The sequence below is a fragment of the Mastigoproctus giganteus genome, chromosome 10, assembly GCF_048544385.1.
Source record: "Mastigoproctus giganteus isolate SK-2022 chromosome 10, ASM4854438v1, whole genome shotgun sequence".
NCBI classification, from domain to species: domain Eukaryota; kingdom Metazoa; phylum Arthropoda; class Arachnida; order Uropygi; family Thelyphonidae; genus Mastigoproctus; species Mastigoproctus giganteus.
In genome coordinates, this window is record NC_143584.1 from 156,725,858 (window position 1) to 156,750,319 (window position 24,462).

Consider the following 24,462-nt stretch of genomic DNA (forward strand, 5'->3'; position numbering starts at 1 on the left):
GTTCATTTGATAGGTTAGCGTTTATTGTTCACTTTTCTAAATTGAAGTTTTCTTAGGATCGAATCAGCATTTTTGAATCTTAGGAAACATTATTGTACCCTTTTAATCAACTTATCTCAATTATTCTGCTAACGCACGGAATTCTAGTGAATTATTATTCTAGTACTAGTGTAATACGGAATCCTTCATCAATATAGTTGAGTGATTTAATTAAAAGCGATGCGGGGAAGGACAAAAGAATTTTAAAGGTTATTTTTATTTTAAATATTTTGGATCCTTGTGGGAGGCAGTGTTGATATAATCACCGTCCTCCCCACAGCGGATAGAAAAGGCTTGAGTTCGAATCCCATCAGTGAAATAAGGAACATTTATGGGTTTTTTTCACAAAGTGGCTCAGGCGGAAGTAACTTTTTTTTTTTTTTTTTTTCTTTTCCCTCCTCCTGGGAACTCGGATTTTTGTTGGATGCAACCTTGGTTACTTTGGCGCTTTACACATACATAAATAATCGTATTTTGGTCTTGATATTAAAGGACGAAGGATTTCGGAAATCGTAGATTACTGAATAACTTTATTATCGCAAAAAAAAAAATCAATGTTCCGTCACTCTTTACTAAATTAAACTTTTATCTTGCACTTTTATCATTATTTTGTTTTAGATTAATTTATTTGTCTACCGCTTACTACAGTTGTGTTGCATTTTGTTTATTTAGTCTGAGTTTCCTTGGTCATCATCTGTGTCCAGACCTCTCGATGAATGCGAATTGTATTATTCGATTTGGTGCTTAAGTTCTTTGTGATTTTTTATTTTTATTGTAACAGAAATTTTAGAGCGTTTCTCCAATTACTTTTCCCCCAACAATTTTAATAATTATCCATTTACACTTCAGTAAGTTCTTCCCGCTTACCTATACATTTTATCTCTATATGCGTACTGATAAGAGCACTGTCAACATTGCTTATTCCAAACTTCATGACATATATCCTAAATGTCACGTACCAGTACCAAATGCCAATATCTAGCGAGGAAAAAAAAATGGCTGTGCATATTTGAATTTCTGAAGGTGCCTTTCCTAACGGCCGCTGTGGAGAGACTTAAGGGGAGTTGTGATGAACTTGTGCGTGCATCTCAAGCGGAGTGGCAAAGGGAAGCAATTAGCAAATTGTACGTTTTGAATTTTTTAAAATAATATTAAAAATAACCGCAAGAGGCCGTACTCCTCGTTAGTAACTCCTTTCAGTCGACTCGTGGTCACAGAGTATATACCCTGATGCTCTCTCTCTCTCTCTCTCTCTCTCTCTCTCTCTCTCTCTCTCTCTCTCTCTCTCTCTCGACATGTAGAAACCTTTAAACGTTCAGAAACTTGTGATGCAAAAGTACGAACACCGCAAGATGAATGAGAAAATTCTCTGTCAATGACATATGTCTTGTTCGTGTAATTTTTGATGCTCATGGTAATAGTGTTGATTGACTTGTGGAAATCACTGATTTTAAACGTTCTGGAGGGTGAAGATGAAAGCGCCGCGGACGTCGATCAGGTATCTCACGAGGAAGTATACTATTCAGTTAACGAGAATGATGATGCTTATTCAGACTGAAGTCCAAAAAAAAAAAAAAAAGGAGACGGCCTGAAGGACTGCCTCATTTAAAGATATAGATGTGTACAATTCTAGCTAAACAAAGGAAAAAAGTAGCGTTTGCCTACGGCGATAAACAATTTTTGCTTTGTAAAATCAAAACGTGAATTCGAGTTTTGGTAGTGGGGGAAGTGATAAGATCAGACGCAAGCGCGATTTCTCCCCCTCCATTTCCTCAGATATCCTCACAGTAGCAATTGCTATTGCAGCTTCAGAGTGCGCCACTAACAGAAATTTAAATTTGGACATTTCTTTTCGGATACTTTCAGATGACAGCTGAAATCTTGCATAGGAGTCAATACTTGATCTATAAATGAGCAAAATTTCAAATGAGGTTTTGACATTACAACGTTGATGGTTCCTTTATAAGTACTGCTGTGGTGGATCTAGTACTAAATCATTTTAATATAACTTTTCATTTGTTAATTTTAATTACGGTTATGTTTTACTTGTAATACATTTTATATACTTAGTTTCATAAAGATACTCTTTTCTAATATTTATTTTTATTGCTTTGTCTTATTAAAATTGTTTTGGAATTTGTATTTGTATTAATTATTTTTATATTTAACTAAGTATTTAAAAAATTATAGCTTAATATTCGTAGAGACTTTGTTTTGGTAATTTTTTTACTCGGTGCCAAAGACGGCATTTTATTTTGAATGGATGGCATTCTTTAAACAGAGGAAGTGCATTAGTTTTAGCTAATGCCATTGACGATGAATTAAGGGTTTAGGTAAACTGATAAGTTCTGAGGATTAGGGAAATCAGTTCAGGTCATTTGAATGGGACAAAATAACATTTGCGCGCACTCTCTGAGAGTGATTGGTACAATAATAAATACCATAAACACTGAAAGGAAACAATAATAGAAGCAAAAGGCCCTAGCAGTCTCGGACCACACGAAATAACACTTTTAAATAACTATAATGGGTGTGTATCAGGGTTGTAAAAAGCAATAAAGTGCAAAAGTTACTTTGTCTATACAGTAATATTGGAGTATGGTAAGCAAATTAAATCAATTTGAGATTTTGATCAAGTCAATTAATTGACAATGCGGCGCCTCCGTAGCCAGATGGGAAGGAGGAGCAGCAGTGCGTAGCACACGCTTCTTGATTAAACCGGGGTTCGAGCCCGTCACCACCAAATAGGGACGATGCGGAAAGGTCAGGGAATGACCACCTCATATCACGGAGCAATATGGCATTAGTTGCTAATGCTCCTAAAAACCAAATAACTAACTAACTAAATTGACAATGCAATTGGTCTTGCTAAGATATGTCGCCTCTCAGAGATACGAGACAAAAAAGAGCTTCATTTAAGTGAATATTGTGTGCTCGATAGAGGTGGGGAAGGAAGGAAGGGGGATTGGGGACGTGATGCTTCTGATCCGAAAGTGGTAAGAATATTCCTTGAGTCAGATGAAGGAACAGTAGATGTTGAATTAGTGTAGTAGATGATAGTGAGACTATGTTACAGGCAAAATGACCCTGAGGAGTGTGAAAAAACTCTCTATGGACAGGTTTAATCGCTAATCAGTAATATCTTCTGATTATGGTTGATGTTAACCGAAAAATACACTATATAGTAACTGTGTTTTGAACAAACTGGGTAATTACTATTTATCCCAGAATGTCAGAGAGAGAAAGAATGAGAGTGTATAAGGAGTTCTAATATCCTAGACCTGGTTCTCACTGAGCTGAGAAACGTAATTGCATCAAAAACTTGACAATAGAGGGGAGTGAACCGATAGCAGGCAGCAATCATAATACCATAAAATGGGTTGTATCTAAATAAACTTATGTTCAAAGGCAAGAGCTTCGATTTCAATAGGGGGACTACAGCGGAAAAGAGATATTTGGGTAGTGTGTGCTGTTGGATAAAAATATGTTGTGAGAAATATTCGAGGAATTTATCCCCTGTGTCCCAAGTGTAATCGTACTAGTGGTAAAGTTCCGTAAAGGTAATGATAAAATGGATGACAGGTGAGATTAAGCGTTTAATTGAGTAAACGAAACAAGCATGGGACAGTTACAGACAATCACATGATTACGGTTTCTATATGCATTGTAAGAGAATATGTAGCAAAGCCAATTATGGAGTAAGAGGGGACGAAAGCTGATTGCGACAAACACTAGCAAAGAGTGCTACGAACCAGCATAGGAGTTTTCATATGTAAATGCAGAAAGAAAGAGAGAAAATCAAACAGATTTCTTACTTGGTTTCAGTTGAAGGTCCATAGAAAGTCCAGCAAAAGTGATAGATGAATTGGGATACAAAAATTTTTGTTTATAATCTGGGACGACAACATTATGTCAGGAGTTCAAGAGGTAGAGAGAATACAAGAATTAGACTGTATTTAGTATTCACGTGATCTCGAGCCACGGGCATGCAATTTATAGGCGAATGCAAGCTTGAATCTCTGGGAAATGTTAAGAAGTCAGATTGCTTGCTGTAAAATAAATGGAAATAAAATAATGATCTCAGAGAAGCGTTTGTAGGGAAGGATGATATATCATTTATAATTAAAAAGGAAATGTTAATGAGATGGGGCGACTCCGGAAAGTCCCTTTTGACTGGAGAAGTGCTAATGTTTCTCCAATCCACAGAAGTGAGGATGAAGAGGAGTTGGGCAAGTTAGGTTTCTGTAATTGGGAAGATCATGGAGTCTGTTGTTAAGGATGCGATTCAGAACCACCAATCTCGAATCTCTGGGAAATGTTAAGAAGTCAGATTGCTTGCTGTAAAATAAATGGAAATAAAATAATGATCTCAGAGAAGCGTTTGTAGGGAAGGATGATATATCATTTATAATTAAAAAGGAAATGTTAATGAGATGGGGCGACTCCGGAAAGTCCCTTTTGACTGGAGAAGTGCTAATGTTTCTCCAATCCACAGAAGTGAGGCTGAAGAGGAGTTGGGCAAGTTAGGTTTCTGTAATTGGGAAGATCATGGAGTCTGTTGTTAAGGATGCGATTCAGAATCACCTCGATAGGAATGGGTTAGTTGAGGGGGAAGTCATGCCTGGCCAGTATGTTAAATTACTATGCAGTACAATTTTGACAATAAGTTTGAGTTACTGGTAAGATCCAACGTTGGATCTCAAGCTGGCTAAAAGATAAGAAACAGGTTTGTCATAAATTGTCAGCCTTTAGGGTGGACCAGTGTAATAAGTAGGTTCCCTCAGGGTTCTATTTTGGGTCCTCTCCTATTTATGATTTTCATAAAAGACATTGACGAGGTAAGTTGTTCAAGTTTGCTGATAATCTGAAGGACAGTTTTCAATTAGTGCCCATTCATGATGCTTCAAAAAGACAGATCTATTACCTATATGGTCCGAAAAATGTCAAATGAAGTTTATTGGTTCTAAGGTTCACGTATAAGCTAACGGTAGAGGAGCTAAATGTGGTTCAAGACAAACAACTTAGGTGTTACTATTCAATCTAATATGAAATTTCCCATGCAATACTGTAAACAGGCGGCTAGAAACGCATGGTGCCCTGTTCATGATTTATAGGATTTCTTGTAGAGGAAAAAACAATGTCATTATTCTTCTGTACAGAATGATGATTAGACTGAATTTAAAATGTTATATTTAGGTTTGGAGATTGTCCTTAAAAATGAGGAAGAACGGAGGTGTAGCCTGTAGTGTATGATAACTAGACATCTAAGGGGAGATCTGAATGAGGAAGGTCTGTTTTTCCTCCTAGGTGTGTGATAAGGGGCATAAATATAAAATCTGAGGGAAAAAAAACAGAAGATTGGATCTCATGAAATTCACCTATGGACAGAGGGTTTTCGGACACTCGATAAGTTGCCTCCCAAAGTGGGAACGAGTCCGGCGAAGTTCAGAGAATTTGATGGTCATTTATTATTATTGTTATTATCATTATGGTGCAAGGAAGCCCGAGGCTTATGCTGCACCAGCCAAAAAAAATTTCTGACCCACCCAGAGAGAGAGAGAGAGAGAGAGAGAGAGAGAGAGAGAGAGAGAGAGAGAGAGAGAGAGAGAGGGAAATCACCAAGAAAGAGAAGAATAATGATATCCACTCAGGACCCTGGGTGTGCCAAGCCACCAGATGTGAGCTCCTGATTTTGTGGAAATGGAAATAGTGTGAATACGTATTCTGCTTTATTTTTCTTATTTTAACATTATTTATTTATTTTTTTTTTCTGGTAAAAAAAAATTCCGCTTCCTTGTATAATTTGGTCCTAATAATACGGATTGTCACATCACAATAAGATCAATTTTTCTGAAGCCGTAACTACGTACGAAAAAATCGTAAAAAAATGTTAGACTCAGTTTTTCCAGAGATCATAAATAATTTATAGTTAAGAGATGAGCAACAGAGCGAATGTAGATGACAGAATTATTAATTGTATAGAGAAGAAATGAACTTCATTTACTTCTTGAATAAAACGGTAAAAGGAAGATTTATAATACCTTTGGCTGCAATTATTCAAAGTAAGCGGGGTGGATACTGTAATTTAACTTGCGTGGCTGCTATGAATCATTTCTACTAAGCTCCTGGTGGTGCTTTAATTGCAACGAAGCGCTTTTTACTGTTGATGAGTTTTACTAATATATGCATTATACTTGTGTTATTATAAATGTCTACAAAATGTATAGGTTCCTGCTCACATATGTAATTGACCTTTAGAGTATGTCAGTAATATGGCAGATTCCTTGCTATTCAGTATCCAAGTATGAATTCCCATGTGAAGTTTTTAGACTTAAAATTAATAATCTATCTCCCCCCCCCCCACCGCTTCATCCCGTGTATACTGTACAGGCAATCCTCGACTTACATATTTAATTTTTTTTTTTTTTCTCCATGTACGGAAGTCCAACTTCGGTCTTGTAGATAAAAAATACATGTACAATACAGTACAATGCATTGAGATTATAACCCCCAACAAACTTCATCATGTACAGCATTTTACGATTTGTAACCAAGTTAAATGAAGCTGAAAAAAAAAAAAAATAAATAACATACAGTAAATAATAATGTAGAGTACAGTATTTATTCAAAACTAATTTAATCTAAATACGATACGTAATTTAATTTAATTTAATGTACGATCAAATAACTTTACGATGGGCTCTCCAAATAAAATATACTATACGTTCACTATACGATATGTAGTAAGCGCCGGTCATTGTGATTACGTTTGCGAACTGACTTTTAACTGTGTTAAACGGCTATTCTAATAAGCGAGTGGTATCCGTAGCCGAGTGATCTGGAGCGCGAGTGCAGTAGCACACCACCCTCCTTTGAGTAGACCGGGATTCAAGCCCCTGACTGCTAAATACGGTCGATCTGCTAACTCGCACTGGACCAGCGCGGCAGATTATGGTCCATTTACCTAATAAGCGAAAATAGGAGAAATATTATCCAAAGGCTATAAAAGTAAAGATATAGAGCACAAATTTACACCTTACTTCCTCCAATTAATAAAATTAAATGATGCATTAAAATCGGAAGAATATTTCCCACATATTAGCAAAATAAAATAAATTTACGCTTACGTGCATAGCATAATTAATACGTACTGTAATATGTACATATTAACCAGGTGATGTTTCTGTTCACTAAAATTTGGGGGGGGGGGGGTTAAATTTAAAACAGTAAAAAAGATAAGCAATCAATAACAAAGAACACGACACGCACAAATTGCAACTAACATGATACGCGCAAGTGAGATACGGAGAAACAACTTTGAGAAGCTCAAAAAATAGGAATGAAGAGACGATACTGAAAATTTTTGTGTTTTATATGATTTGAAGATTTCAGTGAAGGAGAAGCACATTTCACCATAATAATGTAAAACTCTACAAAATTCCAGCATCAGTATCATTCCAGCTATCAGTATCAGCAAATGCAATAAGATCGAGTTTGCTACCCGTTTTTAATAGATTGCAACAAAAGAAAAGCCCAATAAGCCAAAAACTGATAATTGTTTTTTGGTAGTGACCTCCAGAAATCTGCTTTAGAAAAATATCACGAAGGTGTTCAAAATTGATTCTTATAACCAAACATAGCAACAGCTTTGTGCTTACCTGCGAGTTGTACGTAAGTAGAGGAATGCTTGCATATAGAAAAACTCGAAATACCAAAAATGTTTTTGACATCAATGAGTTATTTATTTTCTGATTTTTTAAAAAAAGGGCATTCAGGCGCGACCCTAGGATTTTTGGCGCCCCTAGGCAGAAATGTATTTGGCGCCCTTGAGATACTTTAATTAAATATTATTATAATTAAAATTTTGAATTTCGGCGCCCCTGTGCCCTGCTTACCAGACTTACTGTGTTCTCCGGGCCCTGTTGCTATCCCCCAATGTTAGCTTGGTGATATATTCACTGTATTCGGAATATACCGTTGTGTGATAGCTGTCTGACGGCACCAGGGGTTTCCCCCATCTCCCCAAATATTCGGAATATAATGAATATGTAGCACAGACAACCTTGCGAAGATAGCAGATATATGTACTCCGCTATGTCCTTGATTAAAATGGGAAAAGTGATAATCGGACAGTGTGTAATGGCAAGTAGTGATAATTCCATGCAATCATGCGCTTTTTTTTTTTTTTTTTTAAAACACGGGAATAAAGTGGATATATCTGCTATCCCCTCAGTTTACTGGATAAATACAGTATATTCACTATATTCGGAGAACTTCAGTCAGTGGAAATGAATTCGCAAATGCGATTATCAAGGGTCTTTAGCCTAGGCGAATTGTTATATACTATGATTTACTGTATCCGAGTGGCAGAAGTCTTGATATGTAAGAATCGTGTACGTGGTACAGTTAGCTTGTGAAGAGATACATATGTATAGAGAGAAAAGAGACATTTAAAAGGGGGGGGGGGAAGTGTACCGAAGGAGAGTTCAAAATATTGTACAGTTGTAATTGAACTGTACTGCCAAAATTTAAAGAACGTCAAACTGTGGAGTTTTATTAAATGTTCTATAAAGTTATGATCTTAGAAATTAAATTAATTATAAGTAAAAAATAGAATGCTGCTGAAATTTAACACACTGCATATATTACCTAACTTGTAATGAAAGTATGTTATCGGACGTCTAGACATTACTTCATAAGAAAAAGTTCAATTGATGTCACAGTTTCAGCGTCTTCGTTGGTCCCTGGAAAGCGTTTAAAATGGAACATAGCCTCCCTTGCCACCTCCTCGTCCACCTCCAACGGTCACAGAAATTTATTCAAATAAATGAAAGTATTACTCTAGAACGAAAAGTCAGGTCGATGTCACATTTTGAACCTGTGTTCTGTTGGTCCCTGGAAGAATTTCGGGTCCATTTAGGATGTCAGCGCCCTCCATTCCCCTTACAAAAATCGGCATAAATGAAATTGTCTTTGAATTAATTTACAAGAAAAATGCAGATTTCTACCAAAATTTCAACATATACTGTTGGTCCTTGGGATAGTTCTAAGTTCCAATTCCATAGCATTCCCTCGCTGTTTTCTCTACAGAAATATTACTATAAATTAGGAACAGGAGCTATGCTCCATTTCAAAATTTCAATGCTTACTTAGAACATTTTAGGAATCTTTGTAACAAATTTTGATGTCGACGGGTTGACTTCTTTTTTTTTTTTTTTTTTTTTTTTGTTATGTTTATTACTATTTGCTAATACGCCTGAAATGTAGCGCACTGCGTACATTAAATAACTTGTTTATTTATGATATCAGATTAGGTTAATCATATATTTTAAGTTTCTGTGATTTTTATTTCTCTGATTCTGTACCTTTTGTGTACCGTGCATGTCAAGGAACCAGTAGTCATTAGCATTAGTAGAGGCATATGATGAAAGAAAGCAAGCTTTTGCAGTATCAGCCAAAAAAAAACCGCTCCCATTTCACCCCTCCGTTCGTTCCAAATATCTGTCCAGCTCAGCCTTAAATTTATTTAGGCTATCAACTTCCACAACAAAGGATGGAAGTCTGTTCCACCAACCAACTACCCACTGGCTAAAGGCAAACTTCTACACATCTATCTTACATCTGTCTTTTCTCAATTTGAATTTATGCCCTCTCAGGTGATTATTCTGAGCAAGAGCTGAGCAATCCCATCAGCATTGAGCATGCTCAAACCATTCAAGGCTTTATAAACATCAATCAGATCACCTCGCAGGTGCCTAGTCTCCAGACACTGCAATTTGCAAAACTTAAGCCTTTCTTCGTAAGGGCAACCCATTGTTCCATTCACTAACCTTGTTGCCCTTCTATTTACTCGTTCCAACGGCTCTACATCCTTCTTAAAATGAGGCCGTCTGCACTGCTCAGAAAACTTCATATCCGCCTGCACAATTACCCTAGGTCCTTTTCGTTCTCTACAATTATCAGTGTAGTACCACAGAGTTGATACGTTATTCTGGGGTTACTGCTTCCCATATGCAGTACTTTTCATTTGTCAATGTTAAACTTCAGTTGCCATCTCTCAGCCCATCCACTCAACTTTTCTAGATCCTGTTGCAGCAGCGAACTGTCATTAGTGTGATTACAACCCTGCCGACCTTCCTATCGTCTGCAAACTTGGACATTAAGCCTGATATACCATCATCAGTATCATTAATGAATACAGAAAACAACAATAGACCCAACACTGGGGGACTCCAGTAATAACATAGTCCACGATGAGCAGTGTCCATTGATTATCCCTCTCTGTCTTCTCCCACTCAACAATCCCTTTATCCATAGCAGCAATTTGCCTCCAATGCCACATTGCTCCAATTTGTTCAGCAGTCTTCCATGTGCAACAGTATCAAAAGCCTTTCTACGATCCAAATATATGATATCAAAGTTATTCCCTGCATCCAGTTCCTTTGTGACCACATCATAGTATCCAATCAAATTGGTTAGGCAAGACTTTCCCTTAACAAAACCATGCTGTGTCCGAACTATAACTGGTCTTGTTTAGATGATCCTGCAGTGCTTCTTTAACCACGTTTAGATTATTTTTAGATCATCGTTTAGATTATTTTAAGATATATCGATTATTTCATATTCTATATTCATACATAGTTAAAATCTTGTATATTTGGTAGTTTTGTAAATTGCACTGAGGTAATTAAAGTCATGAGGAGTCACTATATTTACATGTATGTAGGCGATACCAAAACGTTTAGCGGTACTTATTTAAAAATAAAGATTCCCCGAACTTATCCAAGTTTTCATAATGTCCCTTTTCAACTAGCTTGGGACTCAGTACACAAAGCCCAGCCTGACTAGTGCAGTGCATTCTGTTCCGTACATTGTGGAAATTTTTTGAAAGCTGCCTTTACATCTTTGTTTTCCATCAATACATCGTATGGAAGCTTTGAAGAGAATAACATCATAACATTACAATGGCCCGAACAGAGCTCCAACTTAAATCCAAATGGACGTCTATGGGATGAATCGGAACCTAGAATTAGGGGCCAGGACGGCCACTAAGAGTGGAGTTCCACTTTGTGGAACTCCACTCTTCCTCTACAAAGGGTAGGAGTGGAGCACACCTTCACCAGATTTCTACCAGAAATTAGTAGTTTTCCACGACACATGGAAGCAGCCATTATAGCCAAAGGTTCCCAGGAAACACGCTATTGATTTTTTTGAATAAAGTTCGAAGTTAAAATTAGTCAAACAATAACAAAATAATTAAATAACATAAAAAAAAGTAAAAGAAATAAAAATGTAAAAATCTAACTCACTAAGGATACAATAAAACTAATCAGAATTTCCAATTTGACGATGGCACAATTATGCTACATTGGGCTGTTACACTTAATAAGATGAAGAGGGTGTGTTATTTTCAGGTGAGAATAACACACCGTGTCAGTTTATACGCTCAGGTAGAAAAGCTCTTTAACATTTTGAATCCTCCTACCTATAATTCATATGTGGTAAGGTGCATATCATTCTCAAAATGTTTTCCGATCCAAATTGACAATAAGGGACAAAATGCCTTTTGGTGGTCTATATTCAGGGGTAAAGCAAACAGCAATAACTTGATTTAATAATAATTCAAAAAAAAAAAAAAAAAAAAAAGGAACGTCCAGAAGTAATTGGGACTGCAAAAAATGGGAACAGCCGATGAAGAGACGTCTATCGAAACTTTTTGAATATTTCCTATTTGCTGCGACAGAAACACTAAAAAACCAGAAAACTATTTTTTATTTCTAATAATCAATTTTCCGATGTTCCATTCGCCAACGACTGCCAAAAATACAAACAAAGAAATTACTGGGAACGCATGTGTACTTCTTGGACAATAAACGTAAGGAACAATATCACTCAAAAACAAGAATCTTTTTATCCAGAACTGAAATGACTGTACAGCAGGCTATACCCGAAAAAGTGCAAAAACCTTTCTTTTTTTTCTTCTCACCGTTGCGTCTACCATGACCTTATTAAGCACGGCATCTAAAGCTGCAAATAATGAAAGATTTGACAAGAACAGATAAGTCACGTCAAATTCAGAATACTTACTTATAGCACCAACTTGTGGAGGACTCTTCGTTAGCAAGTGCAGAAATACAATAATATACTGGTATATTCACTGTACCAAAGAATCCTAAAATAACACAGTTTTAGTATAGATTTTTCGTTGGCCAAGGAAAAAAAATGGATCTTGACGCGAAGTTAAATGAACGTTTTATTTATAAAGTAGCAAAACGATTTAACCCACATATTGAAAAAATGTCGTTTGAGTTTGGGGGGGGGGTGTATGAAATCTCCCCTCTTCCACAAAGTGAGTCAGTAAGAAAATGATAAAATAAGGAAGGAAGGGATGTAACATAAGGTTTCCGTTGCGTACTAAACTGCGAGTTACATATTTTAGCTCACCAGTATTGAAAATACTATTTTGAATTCATTCACAAGTAATACCATATTGGAATCATGAGCTACAAGCGGGTGGCAAAGGAGATGAAAAATTTTCTACGGTTAAGAGTATTACAGTATTGGATAATCTAACATCGACTGAGTTTTCGCCTTTGTATTGCGTGTATAAGCTACAGGATTACAGATCACGTGTAAAATGCTTTCTAAATTTAAATAAATTACCAATTTATTACTAAATGATTAACTAATAATATATAAAAATTGTTTTCACTTCACTGCCCATATCCCCAAACGTAATATTCACTCCACGCTTTGCAATACTTCGAAAATAGAACAACTGCGTGAAATGGAACACTTATAAAATCAACAGAACAAAATGTTTTTCGTTAATATTTTATTGTGAACAGTGTCACCGAAGGCGAATATTTGATATAATAGGCATCCTCCGTTCAAATTCCGAGTATCCAATAGAAATCCATCTACCATCTAGAAAATTAAAAAGATCTGGGAATAATTGTGCAGTCAGATATGAAGTTTTCTGAGCAATGCAGACAGGTTGCCAGGGCAGGTCATGGGGTTTTGTCAATGATATGTAGGAATTTTGCTAGCAGGAAGAAGGAGGTGATTGTCCCTCTGTATAAGGCAATGGTCAGGCCGCGCCTTGAGTACTGCGTACAGGTCTGGAGGCCTCATTTTAGGAAGGATATAGATTTGCTTGAGCGTGTACAGAGAAGGTCAACAAGATTGGTGAGGGGAATAAAGGGATCTTCTTACCAAGAGAGGCTTAAGCCACTGCAAATTGCAGTGGCTGGAGACTAGGCACCTGCGCGGTGATCTGATTGAGGTGTATAAGGCCTTGAATGGGTTGAGCACGCTGAATTCTGATGGAATCCTTCCACTTGTTCAGATTACGAACCTAAGGGGGCATAAATTCAAATTAAGAAAGGACAGATGTAGAATAGATGTGCGGAAATTTGCCTTTAGCCGGCGGGTGGTTAATTGCTGGAACAAACTTCCATCTGTCGTTGTGGAAGTTGATAGGTTAAATAAATTTAAGGAGGAACTAGACAGGCATTTGGAGGGAATGGTGTGATATTTTTTTTTTTTTTTTTTTTTGGCTGATGCTGCATAAGCTCATACACTTGCTTTCTTGCATCACATGCCACTACTACTACCTTACAGAGCCGCACATTATGCAAATTATTCATGCCTATGAAAACACTGGTTGTGACCACATCACTTAATTCCCAGTGTTTGGCTTCTCAGTGGGAGAGCCACATCTCCATTACTCAGGATGGAAAATCATCGTCATTTAGATGATTCTTTGAATTGGCGGGCCATTGGACAATTTGAAGCCTCGCAGGCGAAGGTGGCACGTCGGCTTAATGTTTCACAGTGTGGTCTCGGCACTATGGAAGCAGTTTCAGGAGACGGGAACCAATACAAAAAGAATTGGTCAAGATCGCTAGAGGGTTACGTCAACCAGAACAGATCGCTATCTGGCTCTAACGGCAAGGGGGGGAACCCCACGATATCCTGTCATCAACTGTCTCTAGAAGTTGCTGCGGCCACAAGTGAACATTTCGAACCGCACTGTGTTAAGAATTCTCAATTCAAGTAGACTCTACGCAAGGACGGCAGTGGGTTGTATCTCAATAACCCCAAACCACCACAGAGCTCGTCGAAACTGATGCCATGAACATGTGACTTTGAGCCCTAACACATAGGGTACAGTTCTGTTCTCTCATGAGTCCGTTTTAGCTTACAAACAGATTCTAGAGAATCTATTTCATCTGGAGACAATGAGCAATGCGGTAGGATCCCTCCAACATCAGAGAAAGGGACACTTGCCGGTGGAGCCGGAATAATGATCAACGGCCGCACCCCTCCATGTTTTTGATAGGGCTACTGAGAATAGATCCTCGAACCCTATGTGCGGCTTTTTAGGGATGCGATTGGCCCAGATTTTCTTTTCATGCACGACATCGCCACTTAGCCCTGTTTAGCCGTTGGAGGGGATCATACGCCCTGTAAAGTGGTAATTCTGGTAATTCTTTTTTGGTAATTCTTATAGAACCCATATAAATGCCCCTTATGCTCTCGCTTTCGTAATTCTGGATTTTAATAACAATTTAAATATGGCACGTGTTTGACATTTCTGCTCTGATCGATATAATAAGCAAAAAAAATAAAAAAATAAAAAAACCGAGAAAAAAAGCGACGACTTTTATGTGCGAACCAACCGAAAAAATTTTATTTCTGCGCATCCGCCATATTGTCCATTCATTTGTGTAATCATCACACCCTGCCTATGTATTATCTTTACTTTAACGGTACCCGGGCGTTACCCAAATCTGTATGCAAGTACTGTGTTTGTAGAAGTGTGTAATCCCGAACCGATTTGCATTTGTGCATGATGAAAAAGCTGGGTATAACTCCCTGTGCCGACTACCTCTGCCTGAGATGGGCTTCAGTCTCGAATGAAAATAACTTTAGAAATTCTTCCAGTCGTGGACGGGAATCGAATTCAGACCTCTCCAAATGAGTGATAAGCAGTAAAACCACTATGCTTTCACGGAGGACATCCTATGTTGTATGTGTGAAAATGCCATACAACTGCCGGATTTCTGTTGGTTCGATTTTAATAAATTTTGGGGTGGCTCGATAAATTTTTCTTAAAGTACCGTATATGAATTAGACTAAATGGGGATGATAACATAAAGGCTTCATTGTTGGTACTCACCTCAATTGATCGGCTCTGCTACATGATGTTAAGGTGGAATAGGATTTAAACTAATTTAGAATATATTCTAAATTAGTTTTAATCCTATTCCTATTAAAAATTTTAATCCTATTAAAATTCTTTTAAAAATAATAAATAAGGACGAAAATATTAAAAGATATGTGGTTAAGATTTGTGGTAAAGAATAAACTATAAAATTTCATGAAAATCCATTCACTTGAAATCCAGTTATTAGATGTGGATGTATGCTAACGCAGCTAAGGCCATGAGGAAACACACACACACACACACACACACACACACACACACACACACACACACACACACACACACACACACACACACACACTGTGTGTAAATTACATGTATTTATGGCTTGTTTGCAGAATGAAAAGCCAAACCTATCCGAAGCATAAAACCATGAAATCCTCTTTGAGACTGACTAACTTGGCCATAATGTTAAAAGAAAGAGCCAGAGATAATAGTTTCTCTTATCCTAACGGGAAGAATCTCACCTTTGCAATTTAAGTTTTTTCCACGTTATGGGATATTATGGCGCGTTTCAGCGATATCCGCCCCAATTCCAAACAGGAGGGAGGTAGCCGCTATATCAGCTGTTTTGCCAAGAGGACGTTGAGTGGAAGAAGAAATGCTAAGCTGCTTCTTGTTTTTTGTCTATCTTCTGAGCTCCTCGGATCGCTTGGTTGTCCCGTAGTATAAACAAAAGAAAAAAAAGAGCATTTTATTTATTTAAAAAGCAAAAAACTATACAATTTCCATACCTAAGTGTAAGAACCGGGAGCAATCGAGTTGCAAGAGGAACTTGTATAATGAAATAAAGTAGAGGCCAAGACCAGAAAGGTGCATCACGCAATAATGATTGTCTGGTGTTGGCCGTCGCTCGTGACGAGAGAGAGAGAGAGAGAGTTTTAAGCGCATCAGCTACTTAGCAATATTTTGCCGTATATCATATGTCTCTAAATTGTTTGAGTTCTGTGGTCTGTTTGCTAGAGGAAAATCCCGAGCTTCTGGAAGACAATATTATGCTACCCTCGCCTAAGACCGACTAACTCAACCACGTTGTGAAAAAGACTGATAAAAATTTCTCACCTCATCATCGGGGTTCGAACTCAGATCTTTTCTACCCGTTGTGGTGTGGGGGGGGGAATGGTGATTATAACAAACCTGTTACCCAGGGGCAGAGAGAGAGAGAAAGAAAGAAAGAGAAATCAACCATTCGAATATAAATTTTTTTCACTGATAAAATTTATATTCGAATGGTTGATTTATTCTCGAAAAATAGTGCGCAGTTAATCTTTATGGTTATTTGAAGTGGAATGAATTGCAATAAAACTTCTGATTATTGAAAACCAGAATATTCTACTCTATTTATTTTGCAGATGGACTTACAGATTCGACTTTTCCGGGTTAGTTGTGATCAATGCTTCTCTTGTCCTTTCTTCGCCTTATCGCCTGACCATTTCTTTCTTCTCAGCAATGACAGTCCAAACCGCTCTGAAAGATGTAAGAATCGTCGGACCAAAGACAGTGGCTATAACCGGGTAAGCACAATTAAAATTCAATTTTTTTTTTAAATTTTCAAATTCAAAGATTCAAAATTTATTAATTGATTTGAGAAGGACATTACTCATTAATACTACTAAATTACTAATTAATTTTAATAAAACGCCCTTTTCCACAAGATAATAGTTGAATTTGATTTATTGTAACGTGTGGATAAATTTTGTACAAATTGCTTATCCCAGTCATTCTCAGAATTTAAATTAAAATGGTTAAATTTTTGAATTTCTTATTAAATTGTGCTATTGAACCAATGGTTTTATTTTGAAAATTTGTTGCTTGGAATAATTGCTCCATTGGAAATCGATTAGAATCTGAAATTTTTTAACTGAAATTAAAATTTCAGTTCAAAAATTAAAAGAACAGATTTACTAATGTGTCATTCTTGAATCCAGATATAAAGCATTGTTTTAAAACGATGTATTTTATTTATTTTTTACATGGTTATACAGTTATATAATCTTTATATAAATGGTTACCTATATAAATTTCTTTGAATAACGGAGACAAATTATTTTACGTCAAATTTTATCAAAATCTCCTTATCTTTCACCATATTTTTGTCTTAAGGTGTAAATCATGTACCTTTCTACAAGTAACAGTTTTTTTCCATGAGTGACATCAAGCGAATTTTCTATTTAAAATAAAAATAAATAAATAAGTACTGTGATTACCATTTGTTTCATTCGCGATCAAACCCATTTTGAAATTGGTATTTTATGACGCATTTTTCTCACCCTACTTATTAAAATTTCAGTTTAATATTAAGAGATGTGGATCTCCGTTAATATCCTTGTTTCTCTGATATAATATGATTATTCCTAATTATCGATTTTTTTTTTTTTTTTTTTTTGTTACCATAATTACCTGTATCCTGATATTTAAAAATAATTCTGTCCCATTAAGAGAACGTTTACGATGGCTGCCCTTCTACATCATGTGAAAAAGGCCTGAATTCCAATCCCCTTCTTGATGGAAAGAATTTTTCACAAAGTGGCTGAGTTAGTTTCGGGCGAGGGTTATTTATTATTTTTTAACCCCCTTTGAAACTCTGTTTTCTCATCCACCGGAACAGGCAAAAGCAGCCATAGCATAAAAGCAACTTTTCAGATAGAATACCTGACGCCTCATAGTCTTAGTTGCTTCGGCGAAAAAACAAACAGCAAATGATACTAATGCGAAATTATTTAATTTCTTTATTCATCATTTGTAATACATTTTTGATTAGCCAAATAATAATGAACAGGTTAAAATTTCGTAGATTATTTTATCCAGACTTCTCTTATTGGATCAGAATTTCACATCCCTGATGTGCTGACAAATAGTAAATAATAGTTAAGAGTCCGCGCGGCTTACGCGATGAGTACTAATATTTTTCATTTTTTTTTTTTTTTTTTTTACAGACTTCAGTTTATCACTCCCAGGCATGGTCACATGATTTTTAAATCTCGTCATTAATTTTGTGTAGCACTCCTATGGGTAACAGCAGAAGTTCCATAGCTTGCGAACTACCCAGTAGGTTTTAAAAAATAACAAAATAAATTCCATGGTTTCTTTTCTAAATCCTTCTTTTTTTTATGCTGGGATAGCTTTAATTCCGCTTCTTTGTTTTTCTTCTGCTATTTCTTTCTTTCTTTCTTTCTTTTTTTTTTTTTTTTTTGTAAAACCCAAAAATATTTGAATTCGTTTTTTCCCATCTCCTCTTCTCTCTGAACATACATTTTGGCTGATTCAGTTATAAAGTACAGTAGTTGTATGTATAACATAATTCTTTAAGGAAGGATTATAGTTTCTGTGTTTATCATCGTGAAGTTTCTGTACTATGCATATGTTTTATATATCCTTACCCAAGAAAGCAAATTAGAAGCAGCCGCAGTTGTCTGCTAATATCTTTAGGTGTCGTTAGTATACACCTAAAGAAGTATAATGATTGCATTTACACGATGAGGTCCTTTGTTATTAGGCAAACTGAGTGAATAGGTAAAAAGTTAAAATTCTGTTTTGTAAACTAATTTAAATTCTTTAGAACTGATGATGATAAAAATAACATAATCTATAAAGAAATGGATAACAATAAGTGCTAGTAATTAAAGCACATAGTCCGGAAACTTGGGTTTTCATTTTGAAAATAAACATACTGATTGACTATAGAACATGCCGTTTATGGATATGTTATGTAATAACATATCCATAAACGGCATGATTATCATAATTATCATAAACATAATTATCATTCGCGTCTTTTGCAATAAAATTCACGTCAATCAACCAACTCATAACATAAAATTTTACATCTGCAATTTGATCTGAAACAAATGGCTATATTCTATCGATCAGGGATCTTGTTCCTCACTGATAAAAGAAAGTGACAAATAGAATAGACTACAGGTGAGGATGTGTCATACTAATTCTAACATATGCAGAAATACCCTAATGCACTCAGGCATTATATACTTCTCCTCCACCCGCCAGCCGAGTGCTTCAGAAAGACACACACGCTAACTGTTCATCTCTGAGATGAACAGTTTATTATTTATATACTGTATAACCCAGAGTTGTAAACTGATAAAAGAATGATACATAATAACAACTTGTAATAACTTAGCTGTAAGTTTTATAGCTATGTAAGTTGAAAATAGTTATAATGGTAGAATAATTTCGAAAGTCATCTTAAGTCGAGGCTGTAGTTAGCCGATCTCAGGCGAAAGGGATAGGTTCCCCCCTTGATTATTCCGTTGTTTTTTAGTCCGCACAACATGCACATTTGCCCCATGAACACATACGTGTACAGACACAATACGCAATTGCGCAATATGTCCTAAGTCACTACTCCTAAAATCCAACAAACTGCTTAAAATGTATTTGAATTATTTTAAATATTTTGGCCATAGTTAACATAGATAGTTTAATCATTCTTCTGTGTTAAATCTAATTCTGTCGATCTGGAAGCTTTTTACTGGTGTTGATTTTTAACTACTTCGAATTAATAATAAATGTAAACCAATTGTGATGTCTTAAAAGGTGTCCTATCGATGATTTTTCGAACATTATCCTGTAGAGATATCATAGTCTCACTGTATATGGCAATTGTAAGACCACATTTGGAATACTGTGTTCAGCTCATCTGAAAAAAAAAAAAAAAAAAAAAGACATTGAACTTCTTTAAAGGGTCCAAAGACGGACTCGCATGGTGAGATCGGCAAACGGGTGACCATACGAGGAAAGACTCCTTATATGTGGGCTACAGAGCTTGGCAACCAAGCACCTCAGAGGTGACCTGGTTGAGGTTTATAAGGCTCTGAGAGGAGTTAGTAAAATGAAGGAAGGCGGAATTTTCACTTATAGAGAATTCCATAACTCGAGGACATAAATTCAAATTACAGGGAAAGAGGTTTAAACTAGATTGCAGGCAGTTTTCTTTTAGCTAGTGAGTCATCGATTGCTGGAACAGATTGTCTTTACAGGTAATTGAGGCTGACAGTGAATAAATTCAGAGATCAACTGGATAGTTACCTATGTGAGGAAGGAAGCAAATAATTTGTATTTTCTTATCTACTCGGTTTTTTTTTTTTTTTCTCCTCTCTTCTTATCTGGCCAGTGCAGCAAAAGCCTGTGGCCTCCTTGCACTACATGGCTATTGCTATTACTAAGGTTGTAAGGATGATAATAATCAGAACCAGGAAATGATGATTCAAAAGAATTTAAATCGACTACAAGTGTGGGCTGAAAAATAGCAGCTAAAGCTTAATTCTACCAGATTAAATGTATTGCACCTGAGGAACAGAAATCTGGAAGTAGTTTACAGATTAGGAGTAAAGGAATTAAGGACGTGCAGGATTAGAAAGACTTGGGGATTACGATACAGAAAGACGTGAAATTCATCATGCAGTATAATAAGGCTACAAGAAGAATACACGTTCTGTCTATAACTTATCGTAATTTTGTAAGTAGAGAAAAGTAAGTCATTATCCTACTCCATAAAACAATGGTGCGGTGAGAGCGCACTTGGAATATTGTGTCCAGATTCCATCTAAAGAAAGATATAGAATTTCTGGAGATGGTGCAAAGAACGGCAACCAGATTGATGAAGAGTGCTAAATATTATCCGTATATGGAGCAGCTAAAAAAATTGAGTCTGCAGAGCTTGATACCGTAGGGGGATTTGGTTGAAGTTTGAGATTCCGGGGAGCATTGATAAAATTAATGAGGGGGGGGGATTATTATTCTCACTGATGAGGTGAGAATAGAGGGGTCGAATATAAAATCTTGTGAAATAACAGCGGAGCAGACGTTATGAAGTTTCGCATCACTCATCCATTTTAATACTAATACTATAACCGTGTATCTAATACTAATAAATACAAATAAAGAAATAAATACAAACCTCATCGTTTAACGAAACGGCGAGGTTTGTTAATATTTAAAATTAAGTTTTTTTCGATTACGAATAAATGGAAGACATGTTAATATTGAGCATTCTTATCCTAGTACATGTATATTATAGCAAGCGGGATCTTTAAAGAACCATTAAAAAAAAAAAAGTGTAACGATAGGGTCATCTAAAAAGACGTGCGATTTATTTTGATAATCGTGATTTTAACGAGTTTCCATGCTTAAAATTCTCTGCTGTGTCCTCCTCATTGTGTGCCACCATTGTTATTTTGTCTCAATATAAGGCTCAGACGTTCATGATTTTTTACAATATATTTACATTTACTGTCGAGTGTATCTGTTTATCAAAACCCATACCTTTTGTTGTAAAGCTTTAAATTCCCATTTTTAAGTGGTCACGTTTTAGAGATGCTTCAGGATTTTTTTCCTCTCTTGTCCCTCTCCCATTTTCTGTACAGCGTCCCCAGAATTCCCTTGGAAATAGGTTTCCATTTCTGTGGAGGAGGTGCAGAAGCCTAAAAAGTATCCATTAGCATGCAAATGGCTGCATTCACATTCTGGCCTGACTAATAGCTTCCGACAGGCTGGGACTGCATGCTTTCATGCTTGGTACACAGCTTCCATTTATTCCTCCTTCCCTTCATGTGTTATGGGTCCCATCTTCTAAAATTGGTTTCACGAGTCGCGAGCGCCATTGCCACCGCCTTCGTTCCTCGCTTGCGCTGATTGTCGCAGTCGTATCGCTTGGTAGGTTAATGTAGGGATGCTAAAGTTAACGGAGTTGATCGCAGGCCTGCGTGGAATGATAATACCGGCAAAATGTTACCGCGTTCACTTTCGCCCTAACGCCGTTTGTGTTCTGTGCTCGGAGAATTTCCACAGTCTGCTCCCGTCGCCACAAACAGTCCCTGGTGATCAGCATTAATGTCAGGTATCCGGTTGGCTTCCGTTAATCCGAAAATGATGGCGGGTACCAATTTGACTGCAGTCGTAGTTACTCTGCCAATAACATATAAATGTTTTGCAATAATATATCAAGTTCATTAATGGTGCTCATGACCGTATGAAACGTTTGCTTCCAAATGGTTGCTTGTGTGTGTCAGACTTGTTGCTGAAGGGTTTCGTGAAAGCTTTCTAAAATGTTGTTGCGCCTTAGTTCACCCTAATTTCCGTTTTAATTTTATTAGCATGTGTCCAAGATGGAAAGCAAGCCTGTGAGAACATGGTGTGTGTGTTTGTGTGTGTGTGTAGGTGGCGAGATCTGTTAATTAATTTTGTTTATACTCCAATGCGCCATCTCTAAATAAAATTGAAGTAGGCTTCAGCAGTTCTGATAGAACGTTTTACGCATGTGTGCGAGAACGTTATTTTTTGACAAGTATTAAGCTAGACGCTAATCTCAGAAAAAGTATAACGGAAACTGATTTTCTAAACAAGGATAGTTCTTTTCAGAATAATGATTGCTTTGAGGAAGTTTTGTTTTTTGATTTGGATCTTTAGCAATTAATTCTAAATGTTCTCTGAAGGTTTAAGAATAGCCCCTCCCCTGCTCTCTTTAGCCGCCAGAGTGCATATTATCACCATTTTTCCAAACAGTCTGAAAAAGCTTTGGATTCGAACCTTCAGCATATTGCTGTTATTGATATTATTGCCTATTCTGTTATTCAAGTTAATCGTAATAGGCACGCCGACCAAAATACACAGTTTATGAGATATTTGCGCCCCATGACTTAAGTAACTCAACTCAAGTTAAAGACAAAGAAGTAAAGAATTGTTCCAATTTTTTTTTATGGTTGACTGTTAACTTTAAAACAAAATACCGAAGCAACTAATTCCATCTGATATCAGTGTAGTGGGCTCTCTGTTGTCTGTATTTCAATGATCGATTTGCCTTTTTGTTAGATTAAAAATTAAATAATAAACAAAAATATTGACTGGATTTTCCTAAAATTTCCTTTAGTCAAAGGATGATTGACTGGAGTTTGGAAGTTTATATAAATTTAAAGAAGAATTGGATAAATACTCGAAAATATATATTTTTAAACTTAATTTAAATTTTATTTATTTATTTTATTTTTTCCTGTAATTTATGTTTCTCTGGAGCCTGATAAGGTTGCATCATTTTGTCCATAAAGTCATATAAATAAAATAAATCAAATGTATAGGTAAACTGAATACACAGATTTATTGACAGGATGCCATGCTAGATAGAGCTTCAATACTTAAAATGAAGGGTCATGAAACCCCTGATTTTTGTGAAGTGGAGTAGCGTCTTCCGTGAAGACAAACTTTTCCTGTTGCCTTTCACTCTTGCAGAGTTGGCGTGACCTAGGTAGATAACGACCTGTGGTGTCGTGATGGTACATGTGTTTGGACCTTCGGCTCTTGGTTCCTTAAAAATTGTACGGAACAGGATAAAATGAGCAATGAATCCACACGAAATTGACACGGGTATGGTGCAGTGACATTGTGAAAGTGACTTTCACGTCATAAAGGGAAGTTTGCCCAGTGGAATGGGGATCTAATTCTCGCCAAATGACACAAGTTCGTATGTTCGATTCGCCGAACAGAGTGAAGTGTGTTTCATCTATCCACTGGATGTTAGGAAATCATTACGCTCAAGATATGTATCCAGTTCACCCTCATTTGTGATATCTAAAGAACTTATCTAATTGTTGCTTAGTCTGTCGGAGCTTTTCAATAAAAATTTTAAAAAATAATAATAATAATAAAAAAAAAGGCTAAAACGTCTCTTTCCACCGAAAGTTTTTCCACCAAATTTCCACCGAACAATGTACAAAAATACAACACAAGATTGTTATCGATTACTTTATTGTTCATTAACTTACTAGTAAATCTCAATCCTGTGATTAATATTCTAACATTTAATGATTGTATCCCTGAAGTCTGCCAATAATCTCCATAATTAGCACTACGATAATGAATGTAAGCTGCTGGTCGCATGTTTTTGTAAGTTTTCCGTTTGTTAATAGTTATAGACTCCGAACATCAAATAGAGACCACTACAAATGCTGTATGCAATACCAATATAAAATATAGCTGTTTGAACAATTGTGTAGTTCTTAGGGGACAAGATGTACCGCTTGATTACACCAATAGTTTGATAAGCCTTTTCGATTATATTTTGCATATGGAATGTGAATCGTGCATTAGGTATAAACATAATGCCGTAATCTTTTATGCAGTATACCAAGGAGACCGTTCTGATTATTAATAGTTAATTATTATAAGTTAATAGTTATTTT

At 36.3% G+C, this 24,462-nt stretch overlaps 1 protein-coding gene across 1 annotated transcript in view; it reads left to right on the forward strand.

Annotated features, from left to right (window-relative positions):
- Positions 1-24,462, forward strand: part of LOC150079402 (uncharacterized) — a 1,085,915-nt gene that overhangs the window by 955,098 nt on the left and 106,355 nt on the right. Inside the window, exon 12 of the mRNA XM_090383052.1 lies at positions 16,624-16,785. Coding sequence (XP_090239178.1) covers positions 16,624-16,785 — 162 coding nt within the window. The remainder of the gene's footprint in view (positions 1-16,623; positions 16,786-24,462) is intronic.